The sequence below is a fragment of the Monodon monoceros genome, unplaced genomic scaffold, assembly GCF_005190385.1.
Source record: "Monodon monoceros isolate NGI ecotype Baffin Bay Population unplaced genomic scaffold, NGI_Narwhal_1 Super_Scaffold_5, whole genome shotgun sequence".
In the NCBI taxonomy this organism is placed as follows: domain Eukaryota; kingdom Metazoa; phylum Chordata; class Mammalia; order Artiodactyla; family Monodontidae; genus Monodon; species Monodon monoceros.
In genome coordinates this window covers 89437879-89454326 of record NW_021703782.1, presented here as the reverse complement: position 1 = coordinate 89454326, position 16448 = coordinate 89437879, and the positions used below count along the sequence as shown (strand labels likewise).

General features: G+C 45.6%; 1 protein-coding gene across 3 annotated transcripts in view; it reads left to right on the top strand.

Annotated features, from left to right (window-relative positions):
- Positions 1-16448, top strand: part of EPB41L4B (erythrocyte membrane protein band 4.1 like 4B) — a 142024-nt gene that overhangs the window by 39780 nt on the left and 85796 nt on the right. For all 3 annotated transcript variants that reach the window (XM_029203340.1, XM_029203338.1, XM_029203339.1), the window contains exons 3-5: positions 12390-12432; positions 13514-13592; positions 15542-15586. In XM_029203340.1, coding sequence (XP_029059173.1) covers positions 12390-12432; positions 13514-13592; positions 15542-15586 — 167 coding nt within the window. The remainder of the gene's footprint in view (positions 1-12389; positions 12433-13513; positions 13593-15541; positions 15587-16448) is intronic.

The following is a 16448-nucleotide window of genomic DNA, read 5'->3' as shown; positions in this document are numbered from 1 at the left end:
TTTTTGATAATAGCCATTCTGACAGGTGTGAGGTGATAGATACCTCGTTGTGGTTTAGATTTGCATTTTCCTGATGGTTAGTGATATTGAGCATCTTCTCATGTTTCTGTTGGCCATCTGTATGTCTTCTTTGGGAAAGTGTCTATTCAGGTCCTCTGCCCATTTTTAAATAGGATTGTTTGGGTTTTTTGATGTTGAGTTGTATGAGGTCTTTGTATATTTTGGGTATTAACCCCTTATCAGATGTATCATTTGCGAAGATTTTCTCCTGGTCAGTAGGCGGCATTTTCATTTTGCTGATAGTTGTCTTCACTGTGCAAAAGCTTTTTAGTTTGGTGTAGTCCCATTTGTTTATTTTTGCTTTTGTTTCCCTTGCCTGAGGAGACATATACAAAAAATACTACTAAGACTACTGTCAAAGAGCATACTGCCTATGTTTTCTTCTAGAAGTTTTATGGTTTCAGGTCTTACATTTAGGTCTTTTATCTATTTTGAATTTATTTTTGTGCATAGTGTGAGGTAGAAGTCCAATTTGATTCTTCTGCATGTAGCTGTCCAGATCTCCCAACACCATTTATTGAAGAGACTGTCTTTGCCACATTGTATATTCTTGCCTCCTTTGTCATTGATTAATTGATCATATAAATGTGGGTTCATTTCTGGGCTCTCTGTTCTGTTCCATTGACCTATGTGTCTGTACCATACTGTTTAGATTACTGTAGCTTTGTAGTATAGCTTGAAATCAGGGAATGTGGTACCTCCAGCTTTGTTCTTTTAAAAAGCAGGAAGGACTTCAGGGTCTCCCTTCCCAACAAAATCTAACTTTGGGTTTCAAAGAGAACTTATTCAGGAATCTAAAAGTATTTATTAAGTGCCTGTTATGCACTGGGTCCTGTTCCAAGCAGTGGATAATGCAGTGGATGTATGTAATACCTATGCAACATGACTGGTGGTAATAAGTGTTAAGAAAAATAAAGCAGAGTGAGGTGTTAGACAAAGTAAAGGGAGGGTGAGGGAATAGACCGAGTAAGGGGCAGTGCTATCTTAGACAGAGTAGGAAAGGGTGAGTTCCCTGGTAGGAGATGTTTGAGCTGAGACCTGGAGCTCCTCCTCTGTGGCTAAGCCTTTCTGAAAGACACTTTTTAGAGACTTCCGGGGGGCTACCCATGACGGTTGTAAGGAGATGCTCAAAGTCGATGCCTGGAAATTGGGTCTGCCTGAGATGGTTACTGTGATGCTCAGTCTGCAGTGATAACGGTGGAGCCAGGACTTAAGTGTGCCCGGGCTACAGTGCCTGCTGGGCAGACACTCCCCTCTGCTCCCACTGGATGCCCCCTCTACACCACTGACTTCCTCTCCACCTTCAGGACCTCCTGTCTGCTGACAGCCCACTACCCCACCCCCCTGACTGTTGCCACGAACACCCCAACTGCCTCCTCGAGTTCGTGGTCCTGATTCCTTCCTGTGAGCCGGAGACTCTCACTCTGGCCACTGTGGCCCTGGGGAGGGCAGACCAGCTTTTCCCTGTCCCCTTCCCCATGCAGTTCTGCTTCCTTTGAGGTTGGACTGCCCAGTGCTGTGCCCTCTGACCTCAGCGCTCTCCTTCCCATCCTTCAAGGCCTCTGGTGCCTGTTTTTCTCTTCCCTGGGCAACCTCAGAACTCAAATTGCTGGCCCCTCTAAACATTCCAGACATGGTTTCCTCTCACTGAAGCTTCAGTTGAGTAAACCTCACACAGATGCACTTCTGGTCCTGTCACCACTCCAAGATCCGGAATTCTGTCATTTCTCATCCCATGACAACGTCCCGTGATCGCGTCCTTCCAGTTCTTCTACATGTGGCCTTGGCCCACGACAACTCCTCCTACTCTGTCCTTCCTCCCGGCCTGGCGAAGCTCAGCTGTTTCACCTGTGTCCCCTCTTGCCCTTTGATTCTCCTGCTCCCCTGACTGTCCCCTGGCCTCCCTTTGACACGCATGCAGGCCCATATGCTTCCTCTGCTGCTTCTCCCGGGCTGCCAGGTGTTGCTGGAGAGCCACGGGCTGTGCGTTTTGGCACCAGCACAAATCACAGATCACAGGTTCAGCAGAGTCCAAGCCCCCGAGCTGTTCTTGGAGCCTCATTAACCCCCAGTGGACTCTGGGGGTTAATCCCAACTCTGGAATGCCCCAGGGTTCCCCTCTGACTCTGGATCACAGGCCCGTGGTCCAGTTCCCACAAAGACTGGTCTCATGGTTGGCCTTGCCACCTACTGAGAAGACCGAGTCATTTAGCTGAAACGCCTTGAGTTTTCTTCCCTGCATCTCAAAGTTTCTTTTCTCTCTGTCCATCCTTTTTACTACTTTGTTTTAAGGGAGTTTGCCTGTTTCTCCAGCATTTACTCACTACACCTGCATCAGAGTTCCATTTCCGGTTGCTTCCTGGGTGCTGAGTTTAGAGTCCTCCTTGCTGTCCCCAGCATCTGACACTTGCCAGCCCTCCTCATCCCGGAAACTCTTCTCTATTCTGCCTTCTCCTGTTGTCCTAACATGTGTGGTATCTTTGGCTTCAGATTGTTTATGGCCCTGGACTGAGTCAGACCTGGACCTTACTCTTGGTTCTGCCCCAACTCATTTGATGGGCTTTAGATAAGCCACCTTTTCTCCCTTGGGCTCAGTTTCCTCATCTGTAAAATGAGGTTCTTTTATTTATTTACTTATTTTTGGCTGTGTTGGTTCTTCATTGCTGCGCGGGCTTTCTCTAGTTGCGGCGAGTGGGGGCTACTCTTCGTTGCAGTGCGCGGGCTTCTCATTGCGGTGTCTTCTCTTGAAGAGCACGGGCTCTAGGCCTGCGGGCTTCAGTAGTTGTGGCTCGCAGGCTCTAGAGCGCAGGCTTAGTAGTTGTGGTGCACAGGCTTAGTTGCTCCGCAGCACGTGGGATCTTCCCAGACCAGGGATTGAACCTGTGTCCCCTGCATTGACAGGTGGATTCTTAACCACTGCGCCAGCAGGGAAGCGCCTGTTATTTTTCTTTTGACCACCCCAGGCAGCATGTGTAATCTTAGTTCCCCGACCAAGGATCAAACCCGCGCCCCCTGCAGTGGAAGCGTGGAGTCTTAACCACTGGACTGCCAGGAAAATCCCTAAAATGGGGTTCTTGGACCTGTTCTCCCAAGAGCTCTTCTAGTTCTAATGTCCAGTGATTCTGAGTCTAAAGAAGAGGCAGGCGTGTCTGCCCCACAAATCTTCTCTAGTCAGGGAGAAGGTACCTGTTATTTCTTCCATTAGAGCCAAGTACCTGTTGTTCTGGTGGCGTGTCCTCATCCCCAGGCGACTGCTTTCCAGCCACACGGGTTCCCAGAAAGCCGAGAATGTGACTCCACTATGAAAGGCTCTGCTGTGAGCCTCTGCTCACTTGGCTGCCGGGCTTTCCTGTCCGCTGGTGCCCTGGCCCTGTGCAGCGGGAGGGATGTTCATGGTGAGATCCAGCTGTCCTTCCCAGGCCATACACCTGCAGATGCTCAGATTCTGCAGGTGCTAAAGCCTTTCAAGCATGCAGCTCTGTGAATATGATGCGCTTTTCTTCCCCACGAGAGCAGGCGTAGGGTCCTCATCTGCCGAACTCTGAGGATCCTAGAGATGTGGGGCAGCGACAGCTCCCAGGCCTCTTCTGCTCATCGGTTTGATATCTAAGCTGGGCTCATTGTAGGCTGGGTCTGGTACTGCCCGCACCTTGCTTGTGCTGGTTCCCCTCCCGGGACACCCTTTCTCATCCCGTTTAAACTTCTGGCCATCGTTCAAGACCACCTCTGATGACAGCCCTTCGTGCAGCATGTCCTCAACTCCCAAAATGTTTTTCCTCCTCTATGTAAACCTGAGCTTATTTTGCCCTCCCTGGCAGTTTGCTCATTTGGCCTCAGGGTCATTATGTGTGTATATGAACAAACCTTTCTGATTAGATCCTAAGACTTAGGTCCTCCTCTTCTTAACTTGGTGACTATTGGTGACAAAGGCATACAACCTAGAACTTTTGTCCTTAGCCCCAGAAGGGACCTTAGGAGCCATTTGTCAAATTTCTCCATCTCTGGTGGTGAAACCAAAGTCCTTAGACCTTGGCAAGTCACTTAGCGAGTAGCGCAGCTTGTGTGCGAACCCAGGTTTTCCGATTTCGGGTTTTAAGTGTTCTTTTCGGTACACTCTACTCTGGAGCCTCAGTTTTCCTAACACCAAGGTGAATGTAGTAACATCCATTTCAGAGGGAAATTGAAGGACTCAGTGAGTTAATGGAAGAGAAAGGGTTTTGTAATCCAGCATGGGTGTGGGTCTCACTTCTTCCCAGCTGGGCAGGCCAGGGGGGACCAGACGTCATCACGGCCCCCAGAGCTGATGCCCTGAGGTTAGCTGGAACCTCAAGGCTGCCCTGTCCGTGGGAGAGACCTTAGCTATTTAGATGAGACCTCTGGGAAAGTTCGCTGAGCCAATGATTTTTCCCAAAGGCCTGGGACAAAGCATTTGGTGGCAGGTGTGATAGATGGGGGCTCAGAAGGGAACGGTCCACTTGGCCATTGGCTTATTGCCCCATAATTGAGGCTCCTGCAAGGAATGACCTCCCCACCCAGCCCCTGATATGCAAATCAGAGGGCTGGGGGTTCCAGGGCTCTTGGCTGTCTGCATCCCCAGCTTATATTCCCAGCTTGCTGCAGAGAGCCAAGCCTGGCTTCCGTAGTGCACAGCCCAGCCCTGAAGCAAGGTCAAAGTCTATTGGCATCGCCTATTTTTAGCAGTTGGGGCTGGGGCCTCCTCTTTCCCTTTTCCATATCAAAGCAGGAAAGCCATCCAGGAACCCACTCTGTAGCTCTCACTTTGGCACAGCTCAAAGCAGGGGCAGGGGTTCTATTTTTACATATCAAAGCTTTCTTCCGAGAGCCCAGGGCTCTGGCCTGCGCCCACCCAGCTTTCTTAGACTGTTCTGGTAGGTGCTGTTTACTGAGTTTCTACTCTGATGAGCTCTGAGGCAGGTATCAAACTAAAGGCATTATATAACTCTTGTTTAACATTCAGCATTGATCTGTAAAGCTGGCCATGAAGCAGACCCATTTCACAGATGAGGAAGCTGAGGCTCACTAGAAACCTTGTAAAGGTTAAAGTAAGGGACAGAGCCGGGATTCAGAACCTGGTCTCTCATTCCAAAGGCCAGCACTTTCCACTGGGTTATACTGATTCCATTACACAAGGGAACATCACACCCATCCACACACAGCCACACCCGTGGAAAGAAAACATTCAGTCAGTAGCCATTCAGCAAACTTTGACTTGGAGCTTACTCAGTGGCAAGCTCTGTGGTGCAGAGGTAGGCTGGACAGTGTCCGCACCTGCCACATTCTGGTGAGGGAGACAGACAAGTGGTCCCTTGGAAAACTGGGGGCTCATTTTTTTTTTATGATAAATATAAAATTACCCAATAAAATATCCACCACAGTTAGTGTACTTAAAGTATCTTAGGACTCAGAGTCTTGGAGCAAAAAACCAATCCCAGAATTTCAGTGTTAAGATCCTGAAACCTGGAAAGTTAAGTCTCAGACTATACTGTTCACGGTTACAGACTGTACTGTTCGTTGCCCTCCCGTCTGTGAGCCCGGAGGCTGTGTTGCGGATGAGGTGATCACGGTATCAGAGGGGAAGGGCGAACATGGGGTGGGCCGCAGCCACAGAGGATGAGAGGACTTTGCCAGGCAGAGGAGCGGCAGGGATTTGGGGCTGGGGTAACTGTGGCCCCACCAAGCAGAAGTCTCCGTCCCCATCTTGGGTCGGGCGTTCTACAGGGTAGGTGTAGCCATCCCCAGTCCCTTCCAAAGCCCCTCCCAGCGTGAAAAGGGAGCGTTTCATGGTGGTCCGTTTTGCAGCAAGGAATCCAGAAAAGGTGGTTTTGGGCCTTTGTCTCAGACTTGTGAGCTGTTTTTCATCTGGTTTTTGCAGCACGGAATCGGGTAGATGGGCGATTAGAGGCCCAGGGCTGTGAGGGGAGGTTGACACACAGACACGGTGACTGCTGGAAGGGCTCCGTGGACGCCAGAGGGACTGTTGTGGCTTCACCCTGATGGGTGCCTGGAATGTCATCACATTTGCCACTTGTGTGGACACTGCCGGCGCTCCTACCATTTCAGATGTATGTGGGGTTAGGGTTGGAGAGTATAAACACTAGTAGTGGTAGGGAGGGAGACGCAAGAGGGAAGGGATATGGGAACATAAGTATATATATAACTGATTCATTTTGTTGTAAAGCAGAAACTAACACACCATTGTAAAGCAATTATACTCCAATAAAGATGTTAAAAACAAACAAACAAACAAACAAAAAAACACTAGTAGTGGGACATGTTACTGTCAGAGAAAACATCTTAAACCCTTCCTTTCATTTGAACAGTTCATTACAGTTGCCATGGACACTGAGTTGATTCTTGTGTTAGGGGACCGCTCAGTGCACAGATGAGGAAGCTGAGGGGATGGGGCGGGGGGCTTGCTCCTGGCCACATGCCAGGCAAGTGGCAGGGCTGGGACTTGAACTCTGATCTCCTGCCTCCTTCTCGAAGACGTGTGCAACAGCTCAAGGAATGCCTCAGGCCTCCCAGCAGCCTGCTTCTGAATGTTAGCAGAGCGAGTGTTTTCCTGTCCATGTGCAGGTATTGGCGCTGAATGGGAAGCTATTGATAAAGGGAAGGGGTCTCTGCAATTGATTTAAATGAATCCCCAAGGAAAGCTCGAGTAGCTGGCGTGAATGGGTTGACAGGGCTTCACGCTGAATGAGGACGAGGAGAGATCCCTCCGGTAGGCAGAGAAGGTGTGTCCTGGTGGGGTGTGGTGCGGAGACCCAGAGCACCGGATGCCGACACAGCCTGAGTTAGAATCCTGCCTCATTAGCGCTGTGATCCAGGGTACCTTGAGTCCTCTCCACGGCCACCTTCCGCTGCTCGAAGCCTGAGAAAGGGATGGATGTGACATAATGTAAGGGGTGTTTTTTCCAACACTACAAGCAATGGATTCTGATACTGTCTGCTTGAAGACAGTGTCAGATTAAGGGCTCAGTCCCTCAGACTCCCCACCAACCCCCGCACCGCACATACACACACACTTCAGGTGCTAATCCCAAGTCCACGTTGTCACCTGTGCTTCTGACCTACTAGCTATAGGTAGGAGTTTCCCATGACCCGCTCTGTGGGTTTAATTTGCTGGAGCCAATCACAGAAATCAGGGGGACAGTTTACCTACTAGGTTACCAGTTTATTATAAAAGGATGTAACTCGAGAACAGCCAGTTGAAACGGATGCATAGGGCAAGGTATAGGGGGGTGGGGAGGTGTGGAGCTTTCATGCCGTCTCTGAACACGCCGCTCCTCCCAAATCTCCGTGTGTTCACCAACCCAGAAGGTCTATGAACCTTCTCCTTTTGGGTTTTTATGGAGGCTGCACTACATAGACATGATTGATTAAATCATCGGCCGTTGGTGATTGATCCAACCTCCAGCCCCTCTCCCCTTCCCAGAGGTCGGGGAGGTGACGGGCGACTGAAAGTTCTAACCCTGTAATCAATCATGTGTTTGGTTTCCCTGGCAACAAGCCCCATCCTTAGGTGCTTTCCCAAAGTCACCTCATTCACGTAAACTCAGGTATCATTGAAAGGGTTTCATTATGAATGTTAAGACACTTTTACTGCTGTTACCACTTAGGAAATTACAAGGGTTTTAGGAGCTTTGTGCCAGAAACTGACAAAGACCGAATATATACATTTCTTATTATGAGTCACAACATCACACACAATAAGCTCCAAAAGTGTTCATTCTCTTCTTTCTCTTTACATCCTTTGGATATGATTATCTCTCAGATTCCTTCCAGCGCTAATTTAAATGCAAACTTTTTACAAGACACTTTTTACAAGCCAAGAAAATCTAGAGGTACTAGAAAGCCACTTATGAGTTCCATCACTCAAACGTGATGGCCCAGGGTTGTACAGGCAGAGTTTTTAGACCCTCTTCAACCCCTGAGCTTCTCCTGGCCATTGTGATTCAAGTGCTTCTGTGTAGATTTTAGACAATTAACTTCTATAACCAGCCTTATGTATGTTCTAATTCTAGAACTGATGTACTATCAGAACAGATGGGCTTTGCCAGATCATCTCACATCTCGATTTATGGGAAGGGTTTTGCCAGATGGACTTGGATGAGAAATTCAGATCAGAAACCACCTAATACCTGTTAGAGTGTTTGAGTTAAATGTCTTGCCCTTTGAACTCAGCAAGGCACCTGTCTGTTTCCGGTGACTGGTTTAATGGTCTGTTAAGAGGGCTGGAGCCATTTGCCTTGGCCTCTGCCGACAGGCGGCCTGGCTGTACTTAGCCGAATGCAGGTGAACATCCAAGACAGGTCCTGCCGCTGCTGAATAAGGGCTTCAAGCCAAGTATAGGATATAATTTATTAAATGCCACATCGGGCCTGAGTGCCCCCAGCGTCTTCAAGTCGCAGGGTGGTCTTATGGGATTAAGCATGAGTGATCCGAGTCTGGTCAGCTCCTACAGCTAAGAAGAAAAGTCGGGTCATTTTGAACTGGTTGGTTACAAGATAGATTTTATCATCTCTTATTTTAGGCTTGTGACTGGATTTCTTAGCACCTCTGATGCAGATGAGCAAACCTGATCTGAACACCACAGGGTCAAGGAGCTCTTTAAATGGAGCCGTTTCTGATTCTTTTCCCGGCTTTGTGAGCCCCAGACTTTTCACAGGCCTCAATCCTGGCGGGTCCTGCTCTGGGCAGGGTTCTGTGGCTGGTGGCTAGGCGGGAAGGATGGAGGCCAGCACTCATGGATAAGGGGGCTTCTTTTTTTTTAGATTTTTTTTTTTTTTTTGATGCAGACCATTTTGAAAGTCTTCATTGAATTTGTTACAATATTGCTTATGTTTTGGGATTTTTTTTGGCCACAAGGCACGTGGGATCTTATCTCCCCGACCAGGGATTGAACCCACACCCCTGCATTGGAAGGTGAAGTCTTAACCACTGGACCGCCAGGGAAGTCCCTGATAGGGGGGCTTCTTTAGCAGTGTGGTCAGAGGGAAAGGCGTCTGCTGTCCAGGAGGAGCATCTAGCCATGATCTGCCTGTCAGTTAACACGGGTTGTAGACATCTGGCTAATAAACCCTGAAATTGCTTGAGATTTCAGACAGCAGTTTTCAGAAGGGGTCGTGGATATTTCAAGATCCCCAGGATCATTATTAGGACATATTCTTGGGTAGGAGAGGATGCAGGAAAACTTCAGCACTAAATATTTAATGGGACACTGGGAGCCTTTAAAAAACACTAAGGATCTGAGATTCTGTTTAATGATCTTGGGTGGGACCTGGGCATTTGTGATTGAAACACACAGCCAGGGTTGAAAACCACAGCTGAGGAAACGACACAGCTTGGGCCTGGGTCAAGATTAGAGTTTGACAGTAGAGGGAGAGGAACAGTGGGCTGAAGTTTGTTCTATTCCAAATACAATAAGGAGACTTGAGAAGGGAAAGAGATGGGACAAGCTCCTTTAATCTCTGAGCCTCTGGGGCTAATAAGATTAGAAGGCTGATTGCAGGGAGAACTTTCCTTGCCTGCTAAGGATAAATTGATTTGAAAGTGAGGCAAAGAACAGGTTTAGCCAAGCCATTAGCATGATACTTACTTTGGCAGGAAAGTAAATATTATGTTTGTATCAAGTCTTTATCTGCCCTCCCAGGGACTAAGGTCCAGCATTTCCAGCTTGGTTGAGGGCAGCAGTGAGACTGAATTCTAATGATACAAATTGATCATCAGAAACTGCCCGATAGGCAAGTGATGAATGAATGATGGAAGTTGGCAACCCAGCCCACCTCCCCGCACCGTGAAAATAATATTCCCATTCAAAGGAAAAAAACTATGCAGAGAATTAAAAAAGAAAAACAGTAGACGTCATTCCCGGTCCCACATTCAGAAATAACCTCTATAAATTCTTCTAGACATGTTGATAGGAAATAATAATTTTCTATAAAGGGATCCCACCTGCCTTTTTTTTTTCCATCTCACATTGTGCCGTGGATCTCTTGCCACGTCAATAAATATAGGCCTAAATAGATTTAAAGGCTGAATAGTATTTCATTATATGGAGGAGCCATTGTTTTAATCCATCTTTGTTGATGGACATTTAGGTCATTTTCCATTCAAAGCTGTGAACAGTGAGATAAAGCATCCTGTCCACAAGCCTTTGAGATAGGCATCCGGCTATGGGGATCCGGTGCTTTGATCACACGGTTGCCTAGCTGGGGAGTGGGGTTGACAGAGCCCACGGTCTCCCATTGTACTGCTCCCAGCTTATGGTATTATAATTCATCTCGTATTTGCTCCTGTGTTTCCTTATCCCCCTCCTCCCACACAGTCAGAGTGGGCTCTTTGGTGAGGGGTAGAGTGCACGGTACTCAGTCCCACCCTTTCTCATTATTAGAATGTGCAGAGTTTAGATTGCTTCTGAAAGTATCTTGACGGTCAGCAGAATGGCCTCGGATTTTGAACAGCTAGTGAGAAACCTGCTGCGGGCCGTGTTGTTCCAACATCCTAACAGCGATGTCCCACGTGCATGGGATTTACATAAAGGGATGGGAAGGTCTCTATTTGCCTCATTTAAAAAATTACGTTGAACATTTATTTCCCAAGCATCTGATAAGGGCCGGCTGGGTGCCAGGCTCTGTGTTTGGCACAGGAAACTCAGAGATGATTGAGTGCGTGGTCCCTGCCCTTCGAGGCTCGTGTTCACCTGGAGGGGCTCGCAGTTTCATGTTCCTAAATGTTGCTTTCCATGGAAGTCAAGCTCCTGAGGCTCCTCAGGACTGTAGTGTCAACAACTTGGATGTTATAGAGGAACGTTTATATGAGGGAAATGGTTTTGCAGTTTCCTTGGATGGATGAGACTGAAGTGGTGTTTCTGGTGAAAACTAGAGGAAGTTGAATGGACCAGAGCAGAATTCTCTCAGGCAAATCCCCTCCTGTCTTTCCATCTTCAGTGCGGGTCATTTAAAGGGTCATGAATTCTGGTTTTAGATTTTAGAGTTTAGGGCGACAGAATGCCAAGACCTGTGTATGAGCAGAGATTTTCGACGGCGGGGCTTGTAGTCATTACTAGATTAACGGAGACTTGGTTGTAACTTGAGAAAACTCAGAAGGAAAAGGCAGTTGGTGGCTCCGCTGACTAGAAGGGACTTTATAGATCAATGAGGTAAAGGGTGTTAGGTTATTTTAGGCACCTCTTTGGAAAGCTAACTCTCCCCAGGAGAAATGCTCTTAATGTGCATAAGCACAGATACTTTTTCTTTTTTTTAATTGAAGTATAGTTTATTTATAATGTTGTGTTAGTTTCAGGTGTACAGCAAAGTGATTCAGTTATATATATATATTTTTTCAGATTATTTTCCATTATAGGTTGTTACAAAATATTGAATATGGTTCCCTGTGCTATACAGTAAATCTTTGTTGCTTATCTAGTTTATGTATAGTAGTTTGCATCTGTAGTTTAATCCCAAACTCCTAATTTATCCCTCTCCCCTTCCCCCTTTGGTAACCATAAGTTTGTTTTCTATTTTTGTGAGTCTGTTTCCATTTTGTATATAGATTCATTTGTATTATTTTTTAGATTCCACATATAAGTGATATCATGTAATATTTGTCTTTCTGTGACTTACTTCACTTAGTATGATAATCTCTAGGTCCATCCATGCTGCTGCAAATGGCAATATTTCATTCTTTTTTATGGCTGAATAATAGTCTGTTATACACACACACACACACACACACACACACACACACACATATCTTCTTAAACCAGTCATCTGCTGATGGGCACTTGGCTTGGCTATTATAAATAGTGCTGCTGTGAACATTGAGGTGTGTGTATCTTTTCGAATTAATGTTTTCAGTGTTTTTGGCTATATACCCAGGAGTAGAATTGCTGGATCAGATGGTTCTATTTTTCATTTTTTAAGGGACCTCCGTATTGTTCTCCATAGTGGCTGCTCCAATTTACATTCCCACCAGCAGTGTATGAGGGTTCACTTTTCCCTTATCCTCTCCAGCATTTATTATTTGTAGACTTTTTGTTGATGCCCATTCTGACCCGTGTGAGGTGATACCTTGTTGTGGTTTTGATTTGTATTTGTGTCATAATTAGTGATGTTGAGCATCTTTTCATGTAGCACAGGTATTTTTATACCATTCCAAGCTGTTTGCAGATCCCCAGCCTAAGAGCTCATGATCTGGTACAATCCCTGGTTTTAATTACTAAGAGTTGTAGGGCAGGGTAACTCCAAGCGACTGTGTAATCTTACTGATGAACTATTCCTAAGAAAAACTTTTTTTCTTTCTTTCAGCACTGGCTGGATCATTCCAAACCCATAAAAAAGCAGATGAAAAGTAAGTAAGCAGAATTTAGTTTACTACCTTCTTTTATCAGAGAGTAAACTCCTTTGCCAATGTTTTGAGGTATTACATTTTCATTAGAACTTGGGAGCATTTTCAAATGGATTCAATTTTAAGGATGAATTTTAATTTCCTAAGGCTGGCTAAATATTAGAGTTTAAAATTTGAATAAGAGGTTTTAGTAGATGTTGAAAAACAGACTAAGCCCTCATTTGAAATCAGACACTTCTCCCAATGAGGACTGATAAATATGCTGTTCAGAAACATGACTTTATACCTGTGACATTCATTTTCTCGTGAGTTATGAAGTAGATTCAGAGAATGGGAGAGCAGGAAGGATCTTTGACATTCTGGTCCAGCTCTCTGATTTTATAGTTGTGGTAACCAGATTTCTTCAGTGTGGTTTATGTATGAGTAATTTTTTTTAATTTAATACTTTTAAGGTTTTTTTACCGTAGGTTTTTTTTTTTTTTTTTTTTTTTTTTTTTTGTGGTACGCGGGCCTCTCACTGTTGTGGCCTCTCCCGTTCTCCCGTTGCGGAGCACAGGCTCCGGATGCGCAGGCTCAGCGGCCATGGCTCACGGGCCCAGCCGCTCTGCGGCATGTGGGATCTTCCCGGACCGGGGCACGAACCCGTGTCCCCTGCATCGGCACGCGGACTCTCAACCACTGCGCCACCCGGGAAGCCCTACCGTAGTATTTTTAGATTACAGAACACTTGACTGTTTATGTGTCACTTTCCTTTAGCCCACTTAGTATTTTGTTAAAAGTTAGTATCACTTTGGGTGAATCAGGGGTGAAAGTAAAAGGTTAGCTCTTAGTAATTCATCTAGATGATGAGGGTTTTTTTCCAGAATGAGATTACTAGCTAAACTATCTTTTGTCAAAACCGAAGTCCATTTTAGTTTTCCAAACTAGTATTGAAAAGAACTTACTAGCTTTGTATGTTCTGTTGTTACCTCCCAGAGTCCGTGGTGGATATGTTAATAGATTTAACATGTTTTTCCTTTTGTCCATTCTGTGATCTTCAAAATTGGGGAAAAACATCTTGAACCTTCCATCTCCAAATGCTTAGTTGGACCTGCTTATGCTTTGCACTTTCGAGTTAAATATTATTCTTCAGAACCGAACAACCTTCGTGAAGAGTTTACAAGGTAGGACAAGATGCAAAACAAGATCCTCCTACCCACCCACACCCCGTAGCACCTGCCTTACTTACAATCCACGGGTCTTCTAAACTGTGGGTTTGCCGCCTCTGCTGTCTTTATATTCTGAGCAACTGTTATTAGCACTTTGTGTGTGCTTATCTCTGTATTCTGTTGAAAATCCACACTTTGCTTGACTGGACCTTTTTCATAGTGAATCAAAATTTAAAAATTTATTTTCTTGTCACGTTCCTATTTTGTTGGACCTTGGGCAAATTGGCTAGTTGGTCTATGGCACTTTAATTTTGTCTCAGATACAAAAAGAGAAGGCAGATATTAGAAGAGCATCTCTGCCTCCAAAATTGCCACCTTATTTTTTTAAGCAACTGCAAAATATTCCCTTGATGGTTATAATATCAAAGTTGTTAGAATTCCATCACGGTATCTTTCCGCCCCACCGAATTTCTTTTATAGTGCGCCTGCCCTTGCCTGTCTCTTAGACTTCAGAAATAGCGTCAAAGCAAAAGAGGCTTAAAGAACATTTTACGTGTGGACTTTCCCTCCAGCCACCCTTCTATCAGTGAGATTCTCTACTCAGCCTTCTGCTGCTTTTGATGTCCCCAGAATCTCCTTGTCATTGTCTGTGATGGACAGTTGTGGTGACATGTAAGCTTCTGGGTGATCCATGGTGGTGGCCGCTGGCTTGGAGGTGACCCCCTAAGTAATACTTTAAAGACTGACTTTATCGCCATGTCCCCCATGGGAGCGGCCTGGGGGCTTCTGTGGTTAGGTTTTCCTATGGGAATTGGAAGTTCTGGCCACGTCAGCATTGTGTCCTCCTTGATGTGGGTACTCAGTTTAATGGTAGTTGAGCACTTCTCAGAAGCACTAACATTCTGGAATGTACTAGAACCTTCACCACCACCCACATGTCTGCGTCACCCACATTGTCCTATATCCATTCCACAGAGAGTGACCGTGTGCATTGTTTTCAAAGTTCAAACAAATTACATTATCCTAGTGTTTCTCTTTAGAGTCCTTTATGAAGTGTGCTGCTTCTAGCTGTCATCAGAGCCAGTGATTCTTAACCAGGGTTTGTGAATCAGAAACACCTGGGAGGCTTTTGAACAAATCAGATCCTGGGGACCACTCTTGTGTGTAAGCTTCTCATTCTGTAGGTATGGAGTGGAGCGTGGGCAGCTTTGGTTTTTACAAAGCACTGTAAGTGGTTCTGATGCCCACATCCTCCTGGTAAAAAGAACACTTACTTAATCTTTTATTTCAGTGAACTGCACTTGTGTTATTTGCTGCCTTCCTCCCCATTTTCCGTTACCCCTGTGACCAGCTGCCATCCAATTCCAGGACTTTTGTTTCGTGTGTGTGTGTGTGTGTGTGTGTGTGTGTGTGTGTGTGTGTACACGTGTACTTTGTTTTTTCAAAGGCAGAGTCTGCAGTTAAACTGCATCAGAAAAAAAGCCTCCAGTGGTTGCTAACTGCAGTCAGCTGTAAATTTTTTGATACAATGAGCTGCAGCCTTTCTGGAATCTGCTGGTGGGCAGGCTGAGGGCCCAGTGCAGTGGCTCTACCCTGCCTGTTGGATTGGACACGTTGCATGCTGCGTGTGAGCCCTGCGTGCGTGTGCATGTGTGTGTGTGTCTCTCTCTCTCTCCTGGAGCTCCAAGGGTGTGTGGAGGTGTCATTGGACTGTGCAGTGCTCCATGTTCCATCCTCCAAGTATCTTGCGAATTCCTACATGCGCTCATTCCTGGCTAGATTCTGGGATGCCTTCCTAGAGACAGGAGGAGATGCTTCCACCCAAGTTCTCATTTGATTTGGACTCCCTTTTTACAATGCAGAATTCCGGGCTGTGTGTGGGGTGGGATTTGTGATGGGAAGTTGGGGACTGGAAGCGGCCGGGGAAGAGTTACCCTCTTTTGACTTTTGTATATGTTTGTCAGGTACCTGTTTGTTTTACAACTCAGGCATGACATTCTTTCAGGAAAGTAAGTATGTTTTTGTTCTAACTCTTAACTCGGGATAGATCATAGTATATTTTCTAAATAGTTCACCGTGTGTGTGTTTTTTTTAACTCTTTACGCTTGTTCCCTTTTCAAAATTCGAAAAAAGTACACCAGGCATTGTAAAGTGAGTCTAATACTTGGATCACAGTTATCATCATCTTATTTCACGTGACTACTGTACGGCTTGAAGCATTTCCAAGAGCATTTAATATCTTAAGTGATGTGTATCTGGGAATAATTCTCTCCCTGATCACATCACTGCCCCATTCATAACGGCTTTTGTCATATTTGTAAGCAAGATACGTTATTAGCATGTATACACTGACAAGTTTTTGGACCATCCAGAAGTCTCACTCACCACCATCTGCATTTAAGTAATGTAAAGAGGTTACGTTCTGATTCTAGTAGAAAGAGGTTTAGACATCTCATCTCATTTCCTTTTGCTCTCTTAAAAATGGTCTTTAAACACTAGGCCTCTGGCTATACGATTGTTGAGCGCAAGAACCACTGGCACTGAAATGGTTGGTTTCACAGGCAGTATGTATTTTAAGGATATGAGATTTCAGCAGTCATAACTTTTACAGTTGTGTCATTTTTCACCAGCCATGTTGACTATTTTCCGTTACGTGAAAAACTAAGATACACTGAATCTAAAAAGCAATACCTGCTATTACTGACAGGAATACATTTTGATTTTGAATACAGTCTGAAGGAGATTCAAAATGTGATTTCCGAATTTGGAAGCTCTCTTAGAACATGTGCTCTGAGAATCCTAGTGGAATGTACACTATAGAACAAGTAGATTGTACAGTGTATACATTTGCCTTATTCAGCCATGCAATAC